At 38.2% G+C, this 24,867-nt stretch overlaps 3 protein-coding genes across 5 annotated transcripts in view; 1 reads left to right on the forward strand and 2 right to left on the reverse strand.

The window, feature by feature from the left end:
- Positions 1–6,212, reverse strand: part of LOC107738027 (insulin receptor substrate 1-B-like) — a 58,732-nt gene extending 52,520 nt beyond the window's left edge. For all 3 annotated transcript variants that reach the window (XM_016549693.1, XM_016549692.1, XM_016549691.1), the window contains exon 1: positions 5,470–6,212. In XM_016549693.1, the coding sequence (XP_016405179.1) occupies positions 5,470–5,818 (349 nt within the window). In that variant the 5' untranslated portion in view covers positions 5,819–6,212. The remainder of the gene's footprint in view (positions 1–5,469) is intronic.
- Positions 6,213–6,362: 150 nt separating this feature from the next.
- LOC107738028 (arf-GAP domain and FG repeat-containing protein 2-like) lies at positions 6,363–20,642 on the reverse strand. Its single transcript, XM_016549695.1, has 14 exons — positions 19,920–20,642; positions 19,276–19,369; positions 16,712–16,827; positions 16,422–16,572; positions 15,230–15,350; positions 14,905–15,009; positions 14,186–14,218; positions 12,040–12,228; positions 11,790–11,874; positions 11,568–11,614; positions 11,109–11,192; positions 10,053–10,163; positions 9,766–9,836; positions 6,363–8,132 (listed from the first exon to the last, which is right to left on the reverse strand). The coding sequence occupies exons 1-14, from the start codon at positions 20,084–20,086 to the stop codon at positions 8,085–8,087; spliced, it is 1,422 nt and encodes a 473-aa protein (XP_016405181.1). The 5' UTR covers positions 20,087–20,642; the 3' UTR covers positions 6,363–8,084.
- A 1,990-nt stretch (positions 20,643–22,632) lies between these two features.
- The window catches only part of LOC107738071 (arf-GAP with coiled-coil, ANK repeat and PH domain-containing protein 3-like), a gene marked incomplete at its 3' end in the record, with an annotated part of 17,039 nt that continues 14,804 nt past the window's right edge, over positions 22,633–24,867 (forward strand). Inside the window, exons 1-2 of the mRNA XM_016549750.1 lie at positions 22,633–22,781; positions 22,950–23,216. Of these exons, the coding sequence (XP_016405236.1) occupies positions 23,164–23,216 (53 nt within the window). The remainder of the gene's footprint in view (positions 22,782–22,949; positions 23,217–24,867) is intronic.

The following is a 24,867-nucleotide window of genomic DNA, read 5'->3' on the forward strand; positions in this document are numbered from 1 at the left end:
GTCTATAGCGCATTGTGATTGGATGGTTTACTCTGTCAATACAGGAGACAAACCAATGGGCCACTGGCTGCTCGCTGTCCCTGCGCTATGGTCCTCGGCAAAAAAAACAAAAACCTTCCATCGGCCCCTTAAGGGCGTCGGCCCACCGGGAAAATGCCCGGTATGCCCGATTACCAATCCAGCCCTGGTTACCATCACTACTGTGATAAACAGATGACAAACATAGCCTACATAAACATTCTTAGAATTATTAGAAAAAAAATATTTTTCTTTTTTCGTATATTTTATTCTGAAATGACCAAAAATAATCTAACTAGATATGTATTTAATTTTAATGTCAATTTACATAATGTAAATATAATTTTAAAAATATGTATTAATGTGTTACTTAAATACAATGTATTTATTTAGCAGACTTTGTATTCAAAGCAACTTAATAATACAATCAGAAGCAAGATGGTGCTGGGCTAGTCCTGTGAATTGCTTTATATGCACTGAGGAGCCTAATGGATATTTTTGTCACAGGCTAACGTTTCAGGATCTGGTCATGTTTAAACAGCACTTAAGAACAGGCTAAGTTGCAGTACGGGGTACGTGGGGGTCAAACAGTAGTAAGAAACTCCTTGATCTGCTTCACTACATCAGATTTAGCAGTTAAAATAGAACAAGCTTTCACTGCTGTTGGCTGTGTGTGTGTGTGTGTGTGTGTGTGTGTGTGTGTGTCCAAAAGCTCACAGAGACAATAATTACCAGCACATTTAAGGAGATGAGTGAGTCTTAGGGAAGTTTAACCTTGGAGCATCAGCCATGAGCCAGACTGGCATCACAGTCACAGTCTCAGTGTACAAATACACACAGACTAATACACAAACACTGTGTTTTCCTTGAGACAGCGGTGGCAATGTTGTGAGGTGCTGTGCAAGTAAAAAAAGATTAGTTTGATTTAACAAAGGTCATTTCTGTTTTTATATAGTCAGAATAGCCTGCATGATTTGACTTTATCTTTTTAACTGACTAAACAAAGTATTTAATTGACTAAAAGGCCTTTTTATTGATTTTTTTTTTTTTGAGCAGAAAGGCGCATTTGATTTCAAAACACCAGACACCTTGTATAGTGGTGTGTGTATCACCTGCAAGTAATGCCCATATGTTTCCAGTGGTGCCAATGGTGAGAAAACCAATTCCTCCAACCTAATTTCTTCCTCCTGTTTGCAGCTGTACAAATACAGAACAAGGAATATCTGCTCACAGCGCCGAGTCTGCTTGCTATTTGTTCAAATGAATTTGGCATCAGAAATCCATACAACATCAGGAATGCAGGTGAGTTTCCCAGGACCCTCTTTTTCACATAAAGTATACATTACCATTCAAAGGTTTTAAGGTCGGTAGGATTTTTTAATGCTTTTGAAAGGAGGCTCTTAAATTTTATTTGATAATTTTCATATATTTTAAAATGCAATTTATAACTGTAATGGAAAACCTGAATGAGCAGCAATTACTCCAGTCTTCAGTGTCACATGATCCTTCAGAAATCATTCTAATATGCTGATTTGATGCTTAATAACCATTTCCTATTATTACTGAAAAAAGATGTGCTGCTTAATATTTCTTTTTTGAACCCCAAACCTTTAAAATGCAATGCATGTTTTTTTTTGGCCCATCTGATGAACACTCCTCTAAACACTTCCTTTATGTGAAAAAATAGTTAACACTGACTGTATTTAGCTTTGTCTGAGTGTACATGTGCTTGAATGTTTTATTAAGTTCAGCCCCTAGACCAGATTGTTCAGCATTGTTCTTTACTGTTTTCAAAACTTTCCACTGTTGATGCTTTTAATGACTGTGGTCTTTGTGTTCAGTAAGTGGTTAGTCGGAAATATACCGACAAAATAGGCAGCTGCAAGTCCAAAAACTTAGTCAAAGGGAAAATATTCAACTGTTTGCATCACTTAACTCCCTAGCCACAATGCGATGGTTGTTCAGGGTGCAAATTATTGTGCTTTTCTGTAAATATATGCAAGGTTATAATTACCAGTTAAATCTCAGCTGTATGTAAACATCAAAGCACAGATCTATATTTTAAAAGCCTTATTAAATTTAATAAATACAATATCTAACGCCTAAGTGGTTAGTGAAGTTATGTCGATATGTTGATAACTGATGCATGCAAGAGAATGAATGAAAGAATGCATGAAAAAGATCAGTATGAAAGGAAACACATTTTTAAAGGAATAGGTCAAACCACAGACTCGATAAATAGCGAATGATTGAATCAAAGCAGATGAAAGCGGCAACTGAAATTTCATCCCCAGCGTAATTTGAACAGCGGGGGGCAGATTGCTGTTGGACAGATTCTCAATCATCATGGCTAGTAATGCTTGTAAAGAATACGAACAGGGAGTAAACGCATTAAGACGTGTAAAAGTGAGTATGGACAACATTCCCACAGGTCATCTCACAGTTGTCCTGCCCATCAACAGGTCGACCTCAGCAGAAAGCAACTATGGAGACAGACGTCAAAATGTTTAACCAGCCAATCAGCAGACTGGTTTGTTTAGCTTGTTATCCAGTTAGGGGGTTTATGGATGACAACTGGAGGGTCATCTCTAGACTAAGTCTCGTATCTTGTTAAAGTGTCACCACCACAAAGTGCCTTAATACACACACACACACACACATTCTGCCTTTCTGTCTTTATCCCATGTAAATTCAAAGAGGATGTGCATTGCATTCAGAGAAAATATATTAAATTCAACTCTTTGGTTGCAAACTGAACCTTTTCAGAATCTGCATATGTTTCTGTGTGTATGTAATATGAGACATTAAAATACATATGCTATGACATATGGTTGGTGCTTTCATTATGCACTCATTGTGTAAGGCAGTAATAGCACCTTGGACTCTTGATATTGTTTTGCGAGGGTTGCGTCACATGTTGGATATGTTAGTGGTATCTCCCGGAGCCAAGGAACATGCGGGGCAGTGTAATTGCTGTAGGAGTCACGGTCACTGCCCTTTTCGTCTGTTTACTCTTTGCAAGTGTACCTGGCTTTCGCCAGTACAGTTTATTCTAAGAGGAGTGCGGGGTTATATAATATCCAATATCTTTTGAAATGCACATTATGTAGAGAAATTGTCTGTGTGATTTAATTAGCGGATTTTATGAAGCATCAATAGAGAATATTCAGTTGTGTTATTCCGCACAGGTGTCACAGCAGAATAATACAGAAATGCGGATAAGTTGTATAATCATAGAGGGGCCAAAATAAATTAATAAAGAAAGCTTTGCAGTAGCATCAAACTGCAACAAAGAAACCTGGTAAGTATGCAGGTTTGTGTCTTTTGTGTATTTGCGTTAGTTATTTTGGCTGTACTATAACCAGGTGGTGTGGGGAGAACTATGAACACTTTAGTTAAAGGGGCAGCAGAAAACAAGCTAAGAACCGTTAATGAATTTGTTTGTTGCATTTTGCAGATTAGAACATTTCAGTCTAGTTTTTGCAAACACACTCCCGTTATAATCACAGAAGCTGTCTACACTGCAGAATGAATGTTTTACTTGCATCTTTTCTGCCCTTTGTTGTTTTATGATGATGAGAGAATTCAGACAGTGAGCTCACGCACTGACTGAACAACTCCAAGCGTTCTCTGCAGAGACGAATCAAAGTGTCTCTGATTGGCCACTGCATTCATAAGCTCAACAGAAACGTGTGTGATTGGTTGTAATGCTCAACGCTGCAAATTGCGTGTAAAAAGAAATCTGATGCAACGTGAACAAATCAACCATAAATGTAATGCTGCAATGATGCAACACTTTTCATTAACTAATATATAATTATTTAGAATTTATTATACATTACCCTGCTGGAAAAAAAAAACGCAGAAATTCTAATGGTTTCCAATACAAATGCAATTACAAACATTACAAACTATCAACTTTTAACCATTAAAACAATTAAAAATGTGTTTACTGTAGTGTGTTTTGGGACATGTTCCATTAGAATTTAGTGGTTTTAACAAGCCAGCAATAGAAGGCGACCAAATACCAGTAGAGACCAACAGGTCCATTACAGTTTCCATTAAAACCAATACAATTCCCATTATAACCAGTAAAACCATTACAAATTCTGTGATGGTTTCTATTGTTTTTTTTTCAGCAGGGTAGGCTATATATCACAAAAATTGTTTGTTTTGTTGAAATCGACTTGACATTTAGTTAAAGGCAGGGTATGTGATTTTTCAAAAACACTTTAGAAAACTGATTCGGGGCCGAATCGCAAAACAAACTTGTAGCCAATCAGCAATAAGGGGCGTGTCTACTCGTGATGTGGAGGAGCGAGCTTTCAGTGCATGGGACGGACATTAGCCGAGCCGAGCAACAGAAAGATAGAGATGGCCGATAAAAAACAAAAGAGGAAAACGTCTGCGGAACGATAAGGCAAGAAGTAGGACCCCTGTAAATATCGGATCAGCTTTCCAGAGAACTCAAGGAGCGGAGGCCTGCGATCGGACGCCGAGGTTGCTTTGTTTCTTCTCAATAGGTGAGTAACACCGTGTCTACAACAGCTAAAGTCTGCCTACACTGGACGCGATCAAACGACCGTTGAAAACCATTTGAAATGTGTGTCAGCACGTCATAAATAGAACCCGGCAGCAGTTTTCTGTCGGGATTTGTTGCGCCGCGCCGCGCCGCTCACGTCCGTAGACACGGTGTAACATTGGTTTTGCTTTGTTTCACAGAACTAATCGTTGCCTGGGTTGCGTACGTATATGTGGGGCGGAGCTATCAAAATAGGGGCAAGACCCTTTTGGGGTAGGGGCGTGTTTGTTTTGGTGATTTCAAATATCAACATTGGCTACCAGAAATCACTTACTCTGCCTTTAACTTCACTAGGAGAATCAACAACCAATTTGGTTTGCTGGGATGAACCTCAACAGATTGAAAGTTACCGGCAATTAGAAAAGTTAAACTAAATCTTAGCAGACTGAAAACAGAATAATTCGCACACTATCTGTCCTAACTAGGCTATTCTAAATATTATTTAACAGATATAAATAAAAAAGAGGAACGATATTAATTTCCCTGACAGAAAGATTGGGGGAAATGTTACCCGGGAGTTATAGTGAGATAACACGCGCTCGGGTGGCAGCGTGGATAAGGAGCAAGTTGAACTTCAGTAACAGTCGTTCCCTTCTTCAAGAGCAAAGGAGGCCCCTCTGCCCAACTTGGGGGCCATCTACTTTACTGGAGAGGAAGAAAAACACTGTTGTTTCAACACCACCAGCAGCTGAAGACTCAATGTCAGCAGTACTAATGCAATGACAAAGTCTGGGGATGTGCTTTGATTAACCATTTTACATGCTACGGCAAATTTATTGCATTATACTGGAGGGAATGACATGCAAGATGCAATTAAACGAAGCTCGCCACGTTAACACCTAAGTTGACCACTCTTTTCCCAGACTTACTCTTGCATTGAAGTTCCACCATCGCCTGGTACCATTCTTCCTGGTCCGCCTCGTTCTCCGCCGCCACCACGAAACTCTCAGCCCGCGTGTAGAGCACTATCATGTGTTTATTCTTCGAGTCGGCCCGTTTGTTAATGTTGAAGCACGTCTCCAGCACCAAAGCCTTTTTAGGCACTGGCGCTTTACCTCTAAATTTCTTCTCACTCTCGTAGTACTCGAGTCGGGCCGGGCCGCGCTCCGAAGCCGTCCGTAGCACGAAGTACCGCCGGTGCATGGATTTCTGCTTGCGGAGATACCCGCTTTTACGGACGTCTTCTGTGCTGCTCTGCGAGTCGGTGAGGTTCTCCATGGCTCTAGGGGTCTGTTTTGCTCAAGCACGTTGAAAAAAAAGTTCAGCCCTTAGAAGTAGCTACTAAACGAAAACAAATGCAACCTCCGTCCACCTCTGTTGCTTCAGAAAGGTCATGTGCGCAAAGGGCGAGAGAGGTTCCAACAAGCAGTTCCTTTCCAAAAATAATGTCATTAAACGCTGCGCTTTTCCTGGCTGGAGTCGAGCAGAACGGGTGAGCAGACGCGAGCACATGCGCTGCGGCGTGCGAGAAACAGCGCAACTAGGCTACTACTATTTAGAAGAAGCTTTAGGAGTTGAATAATCTCATTACGGTAGTGTACAGTAGACAGCTCCCCGTCACCCCTCCTCTCCAGCGCAGCGTTCACTGCTACTGTGAAGCTGTCACTCATCAGTCTTCTGTAGTGTGTGTGTGTGAGGGGGAGAGAGAGAGAGAGAGCTAAAGCTGTGTAGAGCACGAGGTTGCGGATCAGAATCGAATTTCATTCGCCACAGGACTGTCCTGACTCAACACTACTGCCTACTCAACACTACTTGTTAGTTTGAAGCAATAAATGTTCATTGTTACCATTGTCGTCATAAATCTTTTAATTTATTGCAGATAAATATAGGAGTGACAGTAGGAGGAGAACAATGGGCAAAATACTTAAAAATAAGGCAGACCTAATACTGTTGTATCATCCTTTAATACATTCAGAAGATGCCAAACACGTTTTTTTACGTGAGGAGAAAAAAAATAGGTTTGGCTGTACATTATGAATAAGTCAGTAATGCAGGTGTACATTATAAACATAATTCTAAAAAAAAAATAAAAAATCTTAAAATTCTTGATGAAATACTTTGGATAGACTTATTTAGTCGTATTCAAATTGATTACTTGCGACATCTAGTGAATTAATTGGTCCATTGCAGCTGAGTATTTGACAACGTGGACAGGAATTTTAGGATTTTAGGTTAAAAAAATAACAATTATATATATAAATGTATATAGCGATGTGTGCATTTTTAGAAGCTGCAGTGGTTCACCAAAGTAATATTTAGAAGTACATATATGAATAGATAGATATAAAAAAGTTTTAGATTATGCATATCACTGCAGGACATTGTCCACTAACCAACTATTTCAACTATAACTCTATCAGTCATAAAAATTAGACTAGGTCAGGTGAGAGGTGAAATTTATACTTTTCATTTTAATTTTCAGTTGAAAGCCCTAATGATCATAGAGTGCAAATACATTCGAAATGCAATAACGATCTTCACAGAAAAATATAAATGATGCTGTCATAAAAAGATATTGCATGAAATTCCAAAAGCAGCAAATTCAGTTTGATTTGCATCACACAGATAATACACATGGACACAACAGTTATGGATAGCTTTATGCATATGGATACATCTCGATACAAAGACATTCTATATGAATAAAGAAGAAACCATCTCTACGTTATACAAAAAAACTTGACGATATTAGACAATTTTTGGTCCATACAAGAAACTTTTTTTCCCTCATAATAACTGAAACTGAGGTACATTCAGCAGCTTCCTGCTCAGCTTGAGAAGCGCATGCAGTTTGACAATGCACACACAAATACTTATTAACGTTTGAAATGAAACGTCGACGTCAAAATAAATAGAAACAAGCCCGGCATTCATACACAGACAGAAAAGTGAAGGAAATGCCTGTTTTATTTATGCCGTCTTTTTAACATGCTTCTGAATCAATTAACCCAAATGGGCACTGAGGAGAAATGCATTACTGAGATGATCTGAAGCTACTATTTTATTGTAATGTGTCGACCTCAGTGACTGAGTGAAGTAAGTGGGCACTCAGGTTAGGGTGATATTGGCACGAGAAGTTCTACTGTGTGGAAAGGTCAAAGCAGCAGCTTGTGTGTGTGTTTGTGAGTGTTAATGGCTCTCATAAGCACCTTTCATCTGAAGTTCTCCTATTATCAGAAAAATTCCTCTGATATTAGGCAAAACCCACACAAATGTACACACAAACACACACACACAAAGCTTAATTTATAGCATCTGGTACAAAAGGGTACGTACGTACAAACACACTCGCGCGCACACACATACAACAAAGCATGTACAAATAGTTACATGTACAATATCTGCTAACAAACACACACACACACACACACACACACCTTTAAACATACATGAAGACACACGCAGAAGTGTTGGGTGTTTTCTGTAGGTATGGCAAAGTAAACAAGCTCCACTCGCTCTCTTCTTTCTCCACGGCCGAGGTGGTTCAGATGAAAGGGTTCAGTGATGCTCCTCTACTCGGGTAAACATTCCCCTAAGAGAAGTCATAGAAACACTCTTAAACCCTCACACACATACTAAGAAATGTTGTGTGCTTGTAGAAATAAAAAGACTAGTGCTGGGTAGATTACTTACAAACTGTAATCCATTACTGGATATATTTGCATGATAACAATTTGTCTATTAATTTATTACATTACATCACATTGATTTGTTTAAGATAGTCTTGTACTATATTGATATAAAAATACAATGAGAATGAAAATGTATTCAATGCTTTGTTATCAACAACATGGAGTGCATTAAACACCACATGACGGCAGGGTTTCCCAAACTAGGGTTTGTGAAGGAGCTGAAGGGGATTCGTAAATTGATAAAAAGCTAATAATTAAAGGAATAGTTCACCCAAGAATGAAAATTTGCTGAAAAGATGAACATGTGAATGAGTTGGTTTCTTCTTCAGAACAGATTTGGAGAAGTTTAGTATTACATCACTTGCTCACCAATGGATCCTCTGCAGTGAATGGGTGCCGTCAGAATGTGACAAACAGCTGATAAAAACATCACAATAATCCACAAGTAATCCACACCACTTCAGTCCATTAATTACCATCTTATGAAGTGAAAAGTTGTGTGTCTGTAATAAACAAATCCATCATTAAAATTGTAATCATTAAACCATTGCTTTTGGCCAAAATATGTGGCCATAATAATCCATAATAACGCTTCTCCAGTGAAAAAGTCCACCCCCCTGTTTTCCTCTTACATCAACATCCACCGACATATTTGTTTGGACTGTTTTTGCTTGTAAACAGTGCTTGATCTTTGCATATTTTCCTCCTGATTCTAGCGAGACAACTTTTTCATTAAAGAAAGAATATTAGAGGACTCGTATTTTAGCCAGAAGCAACAGTTTGAAGTTAATTGATGGACAGGTTGATTACGTGTGGCTTATTGTGATGTTTTTATTGGCTGTTTACACTCTTATTTTGACGGCACCCATTCACTGCAGAGGATCCATTGTTGAGGAATTGATGTAATGCTAAAATTCTTCAAAAAGAACTCATCTACATCTTAGAAGGCCGGAGTAAATTTTCAGCAATTGTTTGGGTTAACTATTCCTTTAAATCTTAAAAATGGTAAATTAACAGAAATAATTTAAAAATAAAAACAATTAAAATAAAACAATAAAAATAGACAAAATATTTAATTTATGCTGTGTGGCCTCTCAATTTTATGTGTAATTATAGCCACCTGACAAACGTAATGTAATCTAATTACAAGTAATTGATTTTTTGGAATCTGATTACATAATCCAGATTACATAAAATCAATTACTTCCCAGCACTGTATGAGGCACATAGTCTGTCATTCAGTTGAAACACAGTCTGCAAGTGATATAATATGTACGATATATAGGCACAGGGTTATTTACTACACTCCATTTATTGACTCTTAGCATAAAAACCCTTAAAGGCCCGTTCACACCAAGCACGATAACTATAAAGATAACGATAAAGCTATAGTTCTAAAAATCATGCGCTTAGAACAAACAGACGATATCGTTCGCTGGTGTGGACGCTAATATCGTTATCTTTATAGTTATCTTTATAGTTATCGTTCTTGGTGTGAACGGGGCTTTAGCATAAAAAGAAGATCATGCTTACAGTAAACGGGTTGACAGACATTGGTCGTGGGACTTTAGGGACAGACTCGGGGGCAGGAAATGAGTTGAAACCTACAAACAAACAAGCCAACAGGATAAAAATAGCACACATTTCCAGATCAGGTCAACAAAACGGCCTCTCTCCGCGGCCATCTGGAGTTTTCACTCTGCAGTGTCTCCTTAAGCGCTAATTCCTGACTGATTATTTAATTGATTAATGGACTATTTTAAGAACACGGGTTGCACTGCCTTTAAGCAGACTTAAAGACTTAAGCTTGCTATACTTACCGTTTGCTTCCTGGTTACTAGACTGTTGGTGTGAAAAAGCACTTTGGGTGGTGGTGGGTGCAGGAAAAGAGACAGACTGAGGAAAGACGACTGAGGAGGAGGAGGCATCATCTGTCAATCAGAAAGACATGATGTCTTGAACACTGCAGTTAAATACAACAAACGTGAATCTATCTATCTATCTATCTGTCCATCCATCCATCCATCCGACATCTGATTGAATTAATCAGTCTATCCATCTATTTATCCGTCCGTCCGTCATATTTATGTCTATATGTATGTGTAGATCAGCAGACATGCAGTCAGACAATATATAAATAGTGTTGTGTTTTACTTTGCGATGTAAAAGACAGTTTGCATGTTTGAACTCAGTGTTCAGGAATTCAAGATAAATGTGTTGACTGCTAAAAACAAAGTGTATTATTTCCTCTGACACTTGGAATTCAGCCAACAATAAATCCAACAGACCACTCTCTTTGCATTGGTATTTCACCAGGTGACATCGCTGTTTTTGTTGGCTTTGAGATCTACCACTAGGTTTACAGCATTTGTGGGAGTAAGCATTTTATTTGATTTATTAGAAGTAGTTCCGCAACAATAGTTGAACACCGGCATGTCCAATTATCAGATTAAGTTCCTTTTAAGACCAGTACACTCTGTCAGATTTATAGCACTGTAAAAAAATGTATCCTTCACAAGACATAACTATGGGCTTGTGTCCCACAATCAGATTAATGCTGACCCTTGGCTGCATAGACCTTTCAGATTTGAGAAATGTCCATATATGTCACTGGTAAAATGAAGGCTTGGTAAATCTGCAGTCAAGAACCTATAGGGATTGAATGCATTTCTTTATGGTCAATTTCTAAGATAACCTCAGTCCATAAACATACTTTATTTGATATATTAAAGATAAAAATTGATCCTATCTTTCCAAAAGCGCTGATAACATCAAACTTCAAAAACTGCATTGTGCTGAATTGCAGTCTTCCTGTTTTCTAAAAGTCAAAATATAAAGTGAACACACATTTACCTCACATACCACACATTTCTTACCTGAGGCTGTGCTTTTGAAGGGGTTACTGGGAGACAGAACGGGCTGGGCGCAACTGGTTGTAGAATTGAAGGGGTTTGGGAAATCTGAATCAGAGAGGGAAAAAAGTGTGGTTATGCATCACACACTGCAGAAGGTCTCTCATTAGCACGAATTGTACTTTGGATTCAATCCCTGTTTTGACTTAATTATTGTGAATTTACAGATGTTTCCATCACAGAGATTTTTTTGAGGTCATGCTATAAGATCACCCATATGGCTATGGTTCTGTTTAGAAAAACTCTGGGAAATAGGATAATTCAGGATCTATATATTTCAATCTACTATTACTTGTTTACTCAAAAATAACTGCTTTAGATTAAGACTAAGTTAAAGTGGAAACCCCAAAGGCAATGCCCACTGTACATCACAATCAGTTCTGGGTGGGTTATCTAGATAAACTACTACTCTGAATTGCTCACTTGCAAACGTTTGAGATCCAGAGGTGGCCTCTGGAACACCTGGGGAGCTAAAAAAGAGAGAAAAATAGACTGAGGGAAACTGAGAAAAAGACAATACACTAGTTAACAGAAATGCCATTAGCCATTAACAAACATCTTAATAATAATGTGGGTTGGAAGATGTTGTTTTTCTATTTAGTTTTGGCTTATGTGTAATAACTTCTATTTTATTGAAAGTTGTACCTTGCAGGGGTGGAACTGGAGGATAGTCGGTTACTAAAGAGGGTGCTATACTGAGGCGGTCCATCAGAGGGAGCTGTTGTAATGGCTACAAAAGTGTAAAAGGGATGGTCAAATCTACAAACTGTGTGTAGCAACAAAACCTATTAGGTTATTATACATATTGAGATTTTGTTTGGAATTATCTCATGGATTGGCTTAATAATGTTATAAGAAAAAAAGAATAGATAATACCCAGAGCCTTCTTTCTTACCTGTGACAGGCGTGTTGTCTGAGAACACTTTATCAAGCTGTGAAAAGGCTGCATACTTATCCTGAGTGACAGGCGGCGGAGCAGCATAACTTAGAGTGTTGTAGGCGTGGCTTATACCCCCAAAATCCAAACTCAGCGATTTAGGGAAGGCTCTAAATGGAGCTCCACCCCCAGTTGACAGAGTGCGACCTGAACCAATCAGAAAGGCCATCAGTTATTGCGCTCTAAATGCTTTTGCAGTCAGCATTATTGTTACCTAAAACTATTAAAAATAAATTTCATTAACTGAAATGAAATTTAAATAAAATATAAATATTAGATTAAACACTTTAATGAAAATGAGAAATGTTGCTTTAGCAACTCATGAAATAAAAGTTTAAGATAAAGCACAAAAATGACTAAAATTGAAACTGAAATAAAAAATCAATTAACCTTAACAGAAAAATCCTTAAAAAACAATAAGAAGAATGCCAAAAGCACATGATAAAATTACTCAAACTAAAATATAAAAATAACAGCTAATTCTAAATTTTAATAAATACTATATTAGTACACAACACTGTTTGAAATGCATGAAAAATATTTTTGACATAAATGTTTTAAGTTTTTAGATTTAAGAATGTAACCTCTACATTTTTTCCCACACATTCTGAAAAGTATCTAAATCTTAAACATACACATGCTCAGATTCAAAGGAAAAAGTCAGACACCCAGGCAATTCTATACTATATTTAAATATTTTATGAAAAATGTTCAACATTCCAGTGCAGAACTCGGTGACACAATGCTAGAGTGATGCTGCTTCTATGTGGTTATGCTTGCTCTAGAAGCATCATTCAGTGGTTGTTAAGGTATTCTGGGCGGTTGCTAGGTAGTTGCTCACTGGCCCAAGTCAAAAAGGTCTCACCCCTGAGTTTCTATGATATTCTAGTCTCTAGATGTGGCTCATGTCAGTCCTTTTATGTTAGTTTAGGCAGAAATCGTACGTCTGATCACTTCGGAAAAGTGCATCCCTTTCCTCAAAAAGCTGCATGAGTTGTGATGATCATACATGTCTATAACACAAAAGCGTTATGTGCTGAAGATGATTCATTCGCATCCTGGTATAATATGGTAACACTTTAGTATAGGGACCAATTCTCAATATTAACTGGCTGCTTATTATTAGCATGCCTATTATTAACATATTGGCTGTTTATTAGCACTTATAAAGCACATGTGCTGCATGATCATATTCTACATCCCTAATCCTACCCAATACCTAAACGTAACAACTAACTTTCTAACTATTAATAAGCAGCAAATTAGTAGTTTATTGAGGCAAAAGCCATAGTTGATGGTTTGTTAACAGCCTTAAAATAAAGTGTGACCTATAATATTAATACTCCAGTATATTCTACAAATAATTCTACACATTCTTCCACATCAACAGGTTATGTGCGAGTACAGACGTGAAACAAAGCAGGCGCTGGTCTGGGCGATTTTCTAAATATACCTTTACTTTAAAGCCTGTGCCTTTTTCATTATCAAAGAGCAGATTGTCTCTCCTTGACCTGGCAGAGCTGTAATGTAGGGCTTTGAAGTAGCTGGCTGGAGCGGGTGCAGGACACATTCAATATCATTCTGTGACTTTAGCATGGCACTGCTGGTATTTAGAAACTCCGTCTGAGGCCACTGCAGTGAGAAACATCTCTGAAGCTGGGCTGAACTGGGTGATGAGCTAAGGTGTTTTTTAAAATAGCTTCTTAGCTTTTGTAGCTTGTTTCACTGTACTGGCTTACTGTATATAATACTGTGGCCACAAACTGCTGACATTCTGAATGTATTTATCTTACACTAAGACTAGCTTGGTCATTTGATCTTGATCTAAACCACAGTCTTTCCACTGGTTTCTTGTTAACAGCATTATTCCATGGGGGTACAATTCTGCATAGCGTCAAGCTTTTCCTCTGCCCCTTTCTGTTTCTTTCTCTATGATACGCTCACATATGCACAAACATTATATCTGCACACTAATGAATGCATTTTCTTTTTGCTTGTCATGGCTGGCTCACTCAGCATTGCAGCCAGATGGTCTGAGGTATAGCTGTCTAGTGTCTGCATTGCACAATCACTCATAATCACATATATCGTTTAAGCGACTTACCTAAAGTAAAGCTGTTTTTGAAAGTGCTACTTGCTGTGAAATAAAGGATAAGGAAAGGAAGATGAGATTAAATGCAACTGTTATGGCTCAATAGTGAAGAAAGTCTTGAGGGACAATTAATTTTTAAACACTACAGAAATGTAGATATACATTGCAATCTATTATTTTGAGACTGTAGATTAAAGTGCTTATTCCTAATTTAATAAAAAATGTTTTATCAATTTTTAAGTGAAAAGTCTAACTTGCGGGACAATGAATTTTTAAACACTACAGAAATGTAGATATACATTGCAATCTATTATTTTGAGACTGTAGATTAAATTTGCTTATTCCTAATTTAATAAAAAATGTTTTATCAATTTTTAAGTGAAAAGTCTAACTCTAAAATGTACATGCATTTCATTTACTTGAATGTCACAAATTTGCTTACAGTTGATTAGTGGTTTATAAATAATGCAGAATTCTAAATATTACTTTCTAATCTTGAATTATATTGAATATATTATTTTCAATTTTGCATAACTTACTTTTAATTTTAAATCATAACATTTAAAACAAAGCTCTTTGTTTAAAGTTTTTAAAAAACATTCTATTTATTTCCAGGGGTAAATAAAAAGAAGCCTCAGATTTTCAATGTGGACTTTTTGGACCCTATTATATACTTACAGAAATGTATTTTATGTGATAGACACAATCCATGTGTGTGTGTCTTTTCGTACCTGAAGGACGTGGAAGGGCTGGAAAGGAGGAGGGATGATTCTGGTGTCCCATTCCAGAAGAAATTGTTCCTGGCCTCTGTCTCTCCACACCACTTAACAATGTGTCTTAGATAGAGAGCAAGGAACAGACATTAAAACATTTAAATACTAATTAAAAAGTCTAATGATGACTCACAGTACAGTACATCTGTGTTAATAATCAGGAGAGTAGGGCGGTAGACAAGACAGAAGGAGGGGGAAGAGAAGACCGGAAAAGAGGAAGAAAAACAGATTGAGTAAAGGAAAGAAGAGCAGATGGGTAGAGAAGAGAGTTTGAAGGCTGTACCTTTAATGGGATGATCTCTGAAGCTCTGTGAGCGAGTTGGCCTGGCAGTGAACACCTCAGTGCGGCTATCAGCTGGGGAGACAGCAGGAGCTCGGTCCCATATTGACAACTGGGACTGGGACTGTGGGAATACACACACACACACACAGTATTAAAAATCAGATCAGCACCCTCGGTGTGACACATTTTGGGGCTGGTTTTCAGATCAGAGATGAAAGCATGTTAGATAGCTCGATCCAAAACCCTCTTTCACTCTTACAGTTCAAAATCAAGCAATACATCAGAAATGTGCTCATATTAGTTCATTATTAGATCTAATTCATTAAAGTGAAATTACAGTTTTATACTTCTTTACTGACACTAAGCCTGTTTTACTCCATTTTCTTTGTAAAATTATTTTATGTCAATTTCTCTTGCATTTATAACAATAATGATTTCGTTCATTTAAAGCTGCAGTCTGTAACTTGCGTCTTGCGGAAGAACATTGTAGCCGGAGCTACTTCTCTCTGTTTATGTCTATGACGAATCACGCAGGTACTGGGCTACTCCACAGCGGTACCTACCCGAACCAGTCTAAAATAGTCCGAATATAAACACTTATTACAGGTGTACCGTAGTGATTCGGGACAAGCCAAAAACACGGTTTGGAAAATGGATTCATGGTGTACTCGCTTACTATATCAATTTTGTAATTTTTGAGCACAAAAAAGTTACGGACTGCAGCTTTAAGTGAAACTGTAGTTTTAAAGCACTGACAATAAGCCAATTTGAATGTTCTATTTTTCTTTGTAAAATCATTTGATGCATTTTCTGTCCATAATAATAATAATAATAATATATAATAATTATTGTTGATATTATTATTAGCTTTAAAACTTTACTGACACTATTCGTATAATCTATTTTCCTTCTAAAATCCTTTGTAATATGCATTTATAATAATAAGTATTGATAATAATATTAATGAAAAAGAAATTACATTAAGGATCAATTTTATTACCATTACCACCAACATTTTTGCTCTGTTAGTCTAATAATAATAATAATAAAATGACTTTCATATAGCATTATACAAAATAAATGTAATAAGACATTGTTGACATTTTTTTGTCATTTCTCTCTCATTTTCTTTTGTCTATTCAAACCTGTTTCTTTTTTTTGAATTCCTGAGCTTTCCTCATGTTTTCCTCACCAGTGTACGGGTGGGCCGGGCAGTGGGGTTCAGAGGATGTCCAGGCGGAGGCTGATTCTGAGCAGGCCCGTGTGGAGCTGGAACAGCCTGAACCCCTGGAGCCCATGGTGACTCATTCGCATCCCTGCGGATCTTGCTCTTAGAGAAATGCCTGGAAAAACAGACACTTCTTAGTATGGCATTCTTTGACTTTCATCTATAGATAATGCAGGGAGAAAATGCTGAATGGTTTAGGACATGTATTGATCATTCAGTTTGATCCACACTGAGACACACTTTTTCTCACTCACCATTTCTTTCTCTCATATTTGTCCTGCAAGAACTCTTTCAGCTTCTGTGTGTCACGTGCGTCAAAACAGCCGTCTGTTTTGGGGTCAAATATGCAGAGCCAGGTCCTCCTTCCAACCTAACGACCCCATAAACCAAGAACATAGTTAATCTCCTTTTAAAGCCTCATTAACAAAGTTTATACAGCCTGTTACAGGCTAATCGTCATATAGCACAGAGTGAGACTTCAGAGGAGAGGTTTGCTAGCATTTTAATGTAAAATTGAGATTGCGCAGCACTACTTAGAAAGCATGTTGCATCTTTGTGGTTATGTTTGCAATTAACTTAAAAGCTTTATTATTACTGAACATTAATAGTTAATGTAAACATGTCAAACTGCTACTGTTTGTTGCATTACAATGAAACTCTCTGTTCCAGTATGATGTTTCTGAGGTACTTTAACAAACTGACCCAGATGCTCAGTGACATAAATGACAAAAAAGGAGTCCAAATGCACACATTTTTAGCATCGAATAAGCTTAGATGCAATTTATCAGGCTCAGTTACGCTTTGTGATTTGTGTATGGATTAGTAACGATTTAGCCGTGTGGTTTTCATTTATCATGTGCTTCAATGTCATCACTAGCATTGATATTTGCTGTGCCTGTCCGTTCCTTCTCATACTCAAAGTGCTTTACTGACAGCAAGAGGAGGAATGAGTCAGATGAATTTTTTGCCAGAGTTATACAAGCAACGGCGCCCACCCTCTGAGCATTCAGAGTTGGCTTCAACTGCAATGTGCAAGAATCCTGTAGTGCCAATCGTGGGTGTGAATGTATGTGTGTGTCGGTTGGGGAGTGAAAGAGCAGCGTCTGTACTTGTACCCATTCCCCCATTCAGATTTGCTCACACGCTCATGGGAAAACCGCAGTATATTATGCACTAAAAACTCTCTATATATTATGCTGTGCCCACACACCATTTAAACACAGATGAATTAATGCAAAACTTAACAGAGGCTCTTAGTGTCAAGCTATCTAACATTTGCTCAATGCACTACTAAGTTAGCCTGCTTTTGTAGTTTATTTTATTGAAGACATCAAATGTTTTCAGTCTTTCATTTCTGAGGATGGACTAGGTAGTTTTACATATGCACTTTGACACACATCCACTTAAGAAATACAGCCGAAAATAAACCGTGAAAGTCTATCCCTTTCACATGTGGTATTTTCTATTAATAGAATTTAGAGTATGCTACTTATGAGGTTGTTGATATGAGACATAACATATGTCTATGCAAAATATGCTCTATATTTGCTTGTTTTTTTTAATACTGATTTTATTGTACTTTTTGTGGCTATTGCTATATTGTTATTAAGTTTTAGCACTATATAATCTGTATATGTGTATATGTATATAATCGGTTCCCTTTTAATGTTTAATCTTAAGACTCCTATGTAAACGCCTCCTTTGCAAGAGTAGCAGTTCAGTGCTATGTTTATTTTGACCTTTGGGTTTACTGTTTAGTCCAGGGGTCAGGAATTTTTACCATTATGATGGCAAAAATAATGTTTCCCCATTGATGTTCATTCAAAAGTAACCCTGTATTCTGATTCTGACATTTTTTCCCCCAAGCATTTATCTATAATTACAACCATTTGTGTTTGATTTTTAAAATATTAATTAACATATTTTGATTATTAACTCGACATATATTAACTAGCAATATTTTTTTTTTAATCAGGCACCAAATAGAGATCACTTTATTTACTTTGGGGTCCAGGGAGGGTATGATTTTGCACAAGACCTATACAAATTTGCCAACTTATATGATGTCCTAAAAAGCATGTACTCTTTTTATTATGGAAAAGTGCATACATTAAAGGCAGGGTATGTGATATTTAAAAAACACTTTAGAAAACTGATTCGATCCGAATAGCAAAACAAACTAGTAGCCAATCAGCAATAAGGGGCGTGTCTACTCGTGATGTGGAGGAGAGAGCTTTCAGTGCATGGGACGGACATTAGCCGAGCCGAGCGACAGAAAGATAGAGATGGTGGATAAAAAACAAAAGAGGAAAACGTCTGAGGAACGTAGTAACGAATTAAAACTACTCCGTTACTGTCCACCACTGCGTACGTATATGTGGGGCGGAGCTATCAAAATAGGGGCAAGACCCTTTTGGGGTAGGGGCGTGTTTGTTTTGGTAATTTCAAATATCAACATTGGCTACCAGAAATCACTTACTCTGCCTTTAAGAGTGTAAAAAAGGGGGCATGCAAGGTATGGGACAAACTACCACTTTACGTTATATTATATTAAACATTTTAATTGTGTTGGCGTTAATAGCCTTGGACATTTTCCCATCCTGTACCCCCTCTCTCCCTCTCCCACATCACTTCCTGTCTCATATACTCTCTTATCATAACAAAAAGGCAAATATGCCAAAAATGAATCTTTAAAAATATATTTTTAGATCGACTTCATCCTATGTTACCTCAAAAATAAAAGGCAGCTGGTTAGCAGCTGTCTCCCGTTTGGAAACTCGCACAGCATCTTTTATGTACTAGTAGACCTGTCACTCACCTCGTTGCCATGGTTTTGCAAAAACTCCACTTCCTGTTGGGAGAAGGTTGTCATGGAAATAGACTTAACTCTGTGGGGTGGGTTGAGCCCTCTCCTGAAACAGAAACAAACTGCGTGGTTAAACGCGAAACTGGGAAGAAACGTTCAACGGGTTGGCATTTATTCGAACACAAACAATATGAGATAAACGGTGCAGGACGTGAAAGAGCCGTGAACGTGATAGTAAACTGCAAGAACCTCTTGCAGCAACAAATTACAAAACCGTGAAGGAAGCGGGCTGCTTTTCCCCCCCTCCGGTGTTCGTGAGTGCAGTTGCAAACTGAAGTCGTGTAAAAACTGCAGTGGACACACACCATTCCTTTGCGGACATGCAGAAAACACGCTTATATGGATGTCAAACCTGAAATCGTGACGGAATGATACGTAACGCAAGCGAGACTGGGGCACGCCTGAAAACGACAAAGTAGTAATTACCGACTGTCTTGAATGTAAACACAACTAGAGATCTCTCAAACTCACGCTGACAGCGCTGCATTGTAGCCACGTATTTTCCAGAGTTAGCTGCAGAATAGCCTAAACAAAACATAAACATCTTGACATAATCACTCGGCTGTAATAATCGCATGCATTAGGCTATCACTCACAGCATTCCAGAGCACGACGTGCATACGAAGCAGCCCACAGTGATGTCGATGTAAGTCACCCCAGGCTGGCTGCACTCGAAGCAGTGCTTGTTCACTCCCGTCTGGGCGAGCTCTCGGACCTTGCGGGCGCATATTTCCTGGTTGTCCCGGTGCTTTCGGTTCGACATGCTGGTGTCCTGCAGTCGCACACACCCCCTGGCCCTCAAGACGTTCACTCGGCCGCCGTTGCACTTTAATTCCCCCGCCGTAGTAGCCTATGTTTCTTCTCACGCCCGCATTCTGAGAGCGACTATGCGGCTGGAGGGCTTCTCATGCGCTGACTTGAACTGACATGAAACGATCTTACATGCGTAGTCTCCCGTGGTCACGACTGGCCGATCCGAGCGGAGTTTTACAACCGCCCTGTTTATTTATTCATTGCTGCGGGTTTCTCCTCTGGGCGCAAAGAAAATCCGGGATCATTATTCTTCCTCGCTCTGCTGATTCCTCTCCGTTCGCGCGGTATCACACCGTTCAGACTCTGCTGTTGCGCACCCGTCTTTCCTCTCACAGATTCTGGGGAGATTGCGAACAGAAAGCAAGACGAGGACGAAGGAGGCAACTCTGTGCCTCTGGAAAGCGCGCGTGAACGCAGCGGGATAAGTGGGGATTAATCTGCTTAACAATATTTGGTTTATGATGGCCGTGTGCTCATTATTTTGTGCTTATTTATTTCCAGTGTTACCCAGCAACGTGAGATTTTTATCTTGGACGCGAGTAGGGCTTAGTTATCATCACGCCCTTCTGTATGACGTTTGAAATCAAAAATGCTGTCCTTCGTGTGTTTATTAACTCTTTACATGAAGTGCCCAATCAACACGCAGTGTCCCTCTTGGACCGCGACTGAAAAAGAATAGCGTAGGGATCAAATGGAGAACACTTTAGATGAATTTGAAGTGAGTGCATCCTGCTGACACATTCTTGTGTTAAATCACATTAGCGGAGACATCTCAGCAGTTGTACTGATGTAATGTTGGCCTGGTTCCTGGTCTTGCAGTGAGTCTATGGTGAAAACACAGGATGCGTGAACTGCAGTGGCGACTTGCAACCAGCAGAGGTAGCGGTTTCGCCAAACATACGATTTAGCTGTAATTCGTTCACAGAAATGCATTCTGTAAAGTCACCACAACTGCCATATTTCCCAGGGTTTCTGCAGGTCTTAAAGGCAGAGTAAGTGATTTCTGGTAGCCAATGTTGATATTTGAAATCACCAAAACAAACACACCCCTACCCCAAAAGGGTCTTGCCCCTATTAATTCAAAGTCTTGAAAAACGGAGCAAAATTAAGTGAGTTTAAAACAAGAAAAATATCTGTATGTGAGGTATGGCAGATATTATTGTTTTAATCATAAACCTACTTAATTTGATCAATTTCACAAAAATTTGCTTCTCAAGTAAATGTAATGTATCTTGATTTAAGAATCTTGAGACATTTGCACTGTATTTTATGTATAATCATTTTTATTCTCAACTTTGAATTCATTTTAAATAATTTTACATTCCTTGTTTTATTGTTGTGATAATTTTTTATGATTATTTTAATTCCTTTTATATGCAAAGCGCTTTGAATTACCATTGTGTATGAAATGTGCTATATAAATAAACTGCCTTTGCACTGAAAAACAAGGCAACAGTAGGCTACTGAGGAAAAACACAATTTTTGCAGTGTGTTCAGGAGTTTGTAAAAGGTATTTCCATATTGGTTGGGAACACGGGTATTCAAGCATTTTTTTTTTTTATTAATTGAAAAGTAATCTGTTGGAAGTTGTATTTTCAAACTTTCAAAAGGTGTTGCTAATTTTCTACCATTTTCAAAACTCGTTTCCATAAACATTTACATTTAGAGTACATGTGTTGTGTTCCCTTCAATTTATTTTTATTTTTTTACTTGGTCTTAAAACGGTCTTTGAAAAGTCATAAATTTACCTCAATAAAACATACAGAAACCCTGTTTTTGATGTTTCTGTATACATTAGTTTACCATTATGTTAAAATGTGTAAACTGAGTTTATGTTGTAGTAGAGGACTTGCTACTACTTTGTTTACATCAATAGACAGGGAGAGAGATCAATGTTGGTAAAGGCTTAATTTAGCCTGCATATGTTAGACGTAATAGGTGTACAGTTGCTGCATGGGATTATTTTAAATTTACATCTCTGACTCGCAGCTTTTGCCTGTGTTTCGGTTTGGGCTTGATTGCTTTCACTGCTGTCAGGTGGGGCTTTCTTATGAACAACAGGTCTAACCGGGACAAGTATGGATAAGCTGCTAGCAGATTTAGTGACAAAAGCAGTGTGGTTTTGTTGACACGTGATGTTAGAAACTGTGGGGAACACTCCCTGAAAAACCCTTCATCTGAAACTGGGATGTGGAGGGATAATCATTCACTTGTCTTTTCGTTATGAAATAAATGACTAGGCAATATGAGACTAAAGCAAAATGCTTAAAACAAGATATTTTTTAGTAAAAGACATTTGGTCACCTAAAACATAAATAATCAGTAATAACATTAGAAGTATACTAAATAAGTGTTAATCTCTCCTGAATTTGTCGGTGCACCAAAATCCGAATCCCGGAAATAAAGTGCGCTCGCGCGAAGGGGGGTGGACCAACTGTGGCACATTCAAGAGCGAAAAAAAAGTTCTCCTGCGAAGTGCGAGCAAGTTTAGTCTCTCAAGGGAAACGAACACGGACATGCCGTTTGATGAGCTGAAGCACATATCGATGTATAAACTACTAATAAACGGATGAAATGCGCAGAATGGAACGTGTAATGAAAGCGTGCTCTTGAAAATTTAATAAGAGATGAGGCCATATTTATCGGTACGGTTTACTTAATTTTCTTTTACCAGTAACTTTACTCGTTCTTTTTATATTTATGCTATTCACGAATTATTTTTATTTTATTTCTGTGACTCGTCGTTCAAGTGAATTACCGGGGAAACACAAACTTGGGTTTAGTTTTGAGAAGATGCTTTTTGCTTTCACAAGGTAACACCCGACTGATGTTTATAGCGAACCCATCCAATGGAAACGACTGGTTTAATTCATCTTTTCTAAACGAAGACTGATGTTGTCAACACCAGTGGTCTCACAGCGTTGGACGTTCACAGCGTAAAGGAACTCTCTTAGGGCACACCACATAAAGAACTGTGAGGAATTAAAAGAATAGTTCGCATCGACTGGGTTCTTTGTAATTACCAAAATGACCGTCAAACTGGATTTTGAAGAATGCCTAAAAGACTCCCCGCGATTCAGGTAAGCTACTCTGTTTTTTAATATCAAATATTATAAATATATATATATATATATACACACACACACACACACACACAAGACAGGTCACGTGCACCACATTAAAATGATCAACTTCACTGTCATATGCAGAAGGAATGACGTAGCAGGTTTCTTTCCAAGCAGTTCCAGGATCAGGTCAATGAGTTCAGCTTAATGGTTTTGGCCCAGACGTGCTTGATTAAAACTGATCTCAGATCAGCCCTGAATGTAGCCGCAACGGTTAGTGTAGCGCACAGCACTGGAAAGAATTTGCTTAGGTCCATACAGAAGGAATGAATGGGATGATGATTAAGTGGCTCTGTGGACAGCAGGAGGGGAATTTTTTTTTACTCTGATGGCCTTTTTTTTTACCATTTACGTGAATATATAATGCTATTATATATTGTCTAGAAAATAATTTTTTTAAAGGATATAAGAATAAAACGTTTTGAGTTGTTTTAAAATCACTATTCGACTTGAAAGTTTCTTTCTTTCTTTCTTTCTCTGGTTTGGCTGGAGATTTTAGTGGGCAGCATAATGGAAAGTTTGAGTGCCATGTTTTAGTGGCTGCCGAGGGAACAGACTCAGAGGGTGTAGTGAGTTCAAAAATTAGGTCATCACCACTCAGAAATGTACTTGTATAAACACACAATATCCCTTTTCATCTGTCATATGCGGATCTAAACATACAGAACATGTGGAACATATCTACAACAAATGTACAGCCGCGCATGGACGCTTTTGACCTTCATACACTGAATGCAACTGAAAAGAAAGAGTTTGCATGAAGGTGTAAGAAGGCCACTGGCTTGAACACATTCGAGGCCTAGTTTACTTCAGACTGCGGCTTCCTCCGGTTGCTAAGTGACGGCTGGGTAGTGGTGGGGGAGCAGGAAGTGAGACGAGAGATACTGAAATGATAAACAGGAGACAGGAAGTGTGTTTTAGGGGTGGATTGCTTCAGAAGCTACAACTTTTTCTTCAATACACACACACATTTATGCACAAAAAAGTGCGTTTATGATGCATACACATCCATGTAAGCTCACATTAAGGCTGGAGTACACTACAGATTCTAAAACACTAGGCATTATACACTTACCAACTTTGTTAATGGTTACAGAAACTGGGCATCATAGACTAAACGACTGAAGATCACACACAAATTTGAATCATGTCGACCACAATCCTCTTTGCTAGGAGATGCATGATTATTGAAAACAATGTGTGTTTAAAAAATGTCTTGACATCTCAAACATGCTTAATATTCTCCAACTGGATATAATCGTAGTCTGAAGCTAAAAAAATCAGAGTCTGTGATCATCATACACTATGCAATTTTCTGTGAAATCTGTCAGCTTTGCAGACTTTCAGCAACTAGCGTTGACTCGCCTAGACTGTAAATTGGAGCAAAAATCATATAGTGTTTTCCAGGCTTTACTTAAAGGTCCCATATTGTCAAAACTGAAATTTCCTGGCTTTTTTCACGATAACTGAGATCTAGGTGCTATGTAACTACCATATAAGTTTCAAAACAGTCAGTCCACAGTAAAATGCACACAGCCTGCATAAAGTAGCTGTTGTGACTTCCGTAAAAAGTTGACGTCAGAACTACACAGTCACCACCTTCAGT

The sequence above is a fragment of the Sinocyclocheilus rhinocerous genome, unplaced genomic scaffold (genome assembly GCF_001515625.1).
Source record: "Sinocyclocheilus rhinocerous isolate Xijiao unplaced genomic scaffold, SAMN03320098_v1.1 scaffold494, whole genome shotgun sequence".
NCBI lineage: Eukaryota > Metazoa > Chordata > Actinopteri > Cypriniformes > Cyprinidae > Sinocyclocheilus > Sinocyclocheilus rhinocerous.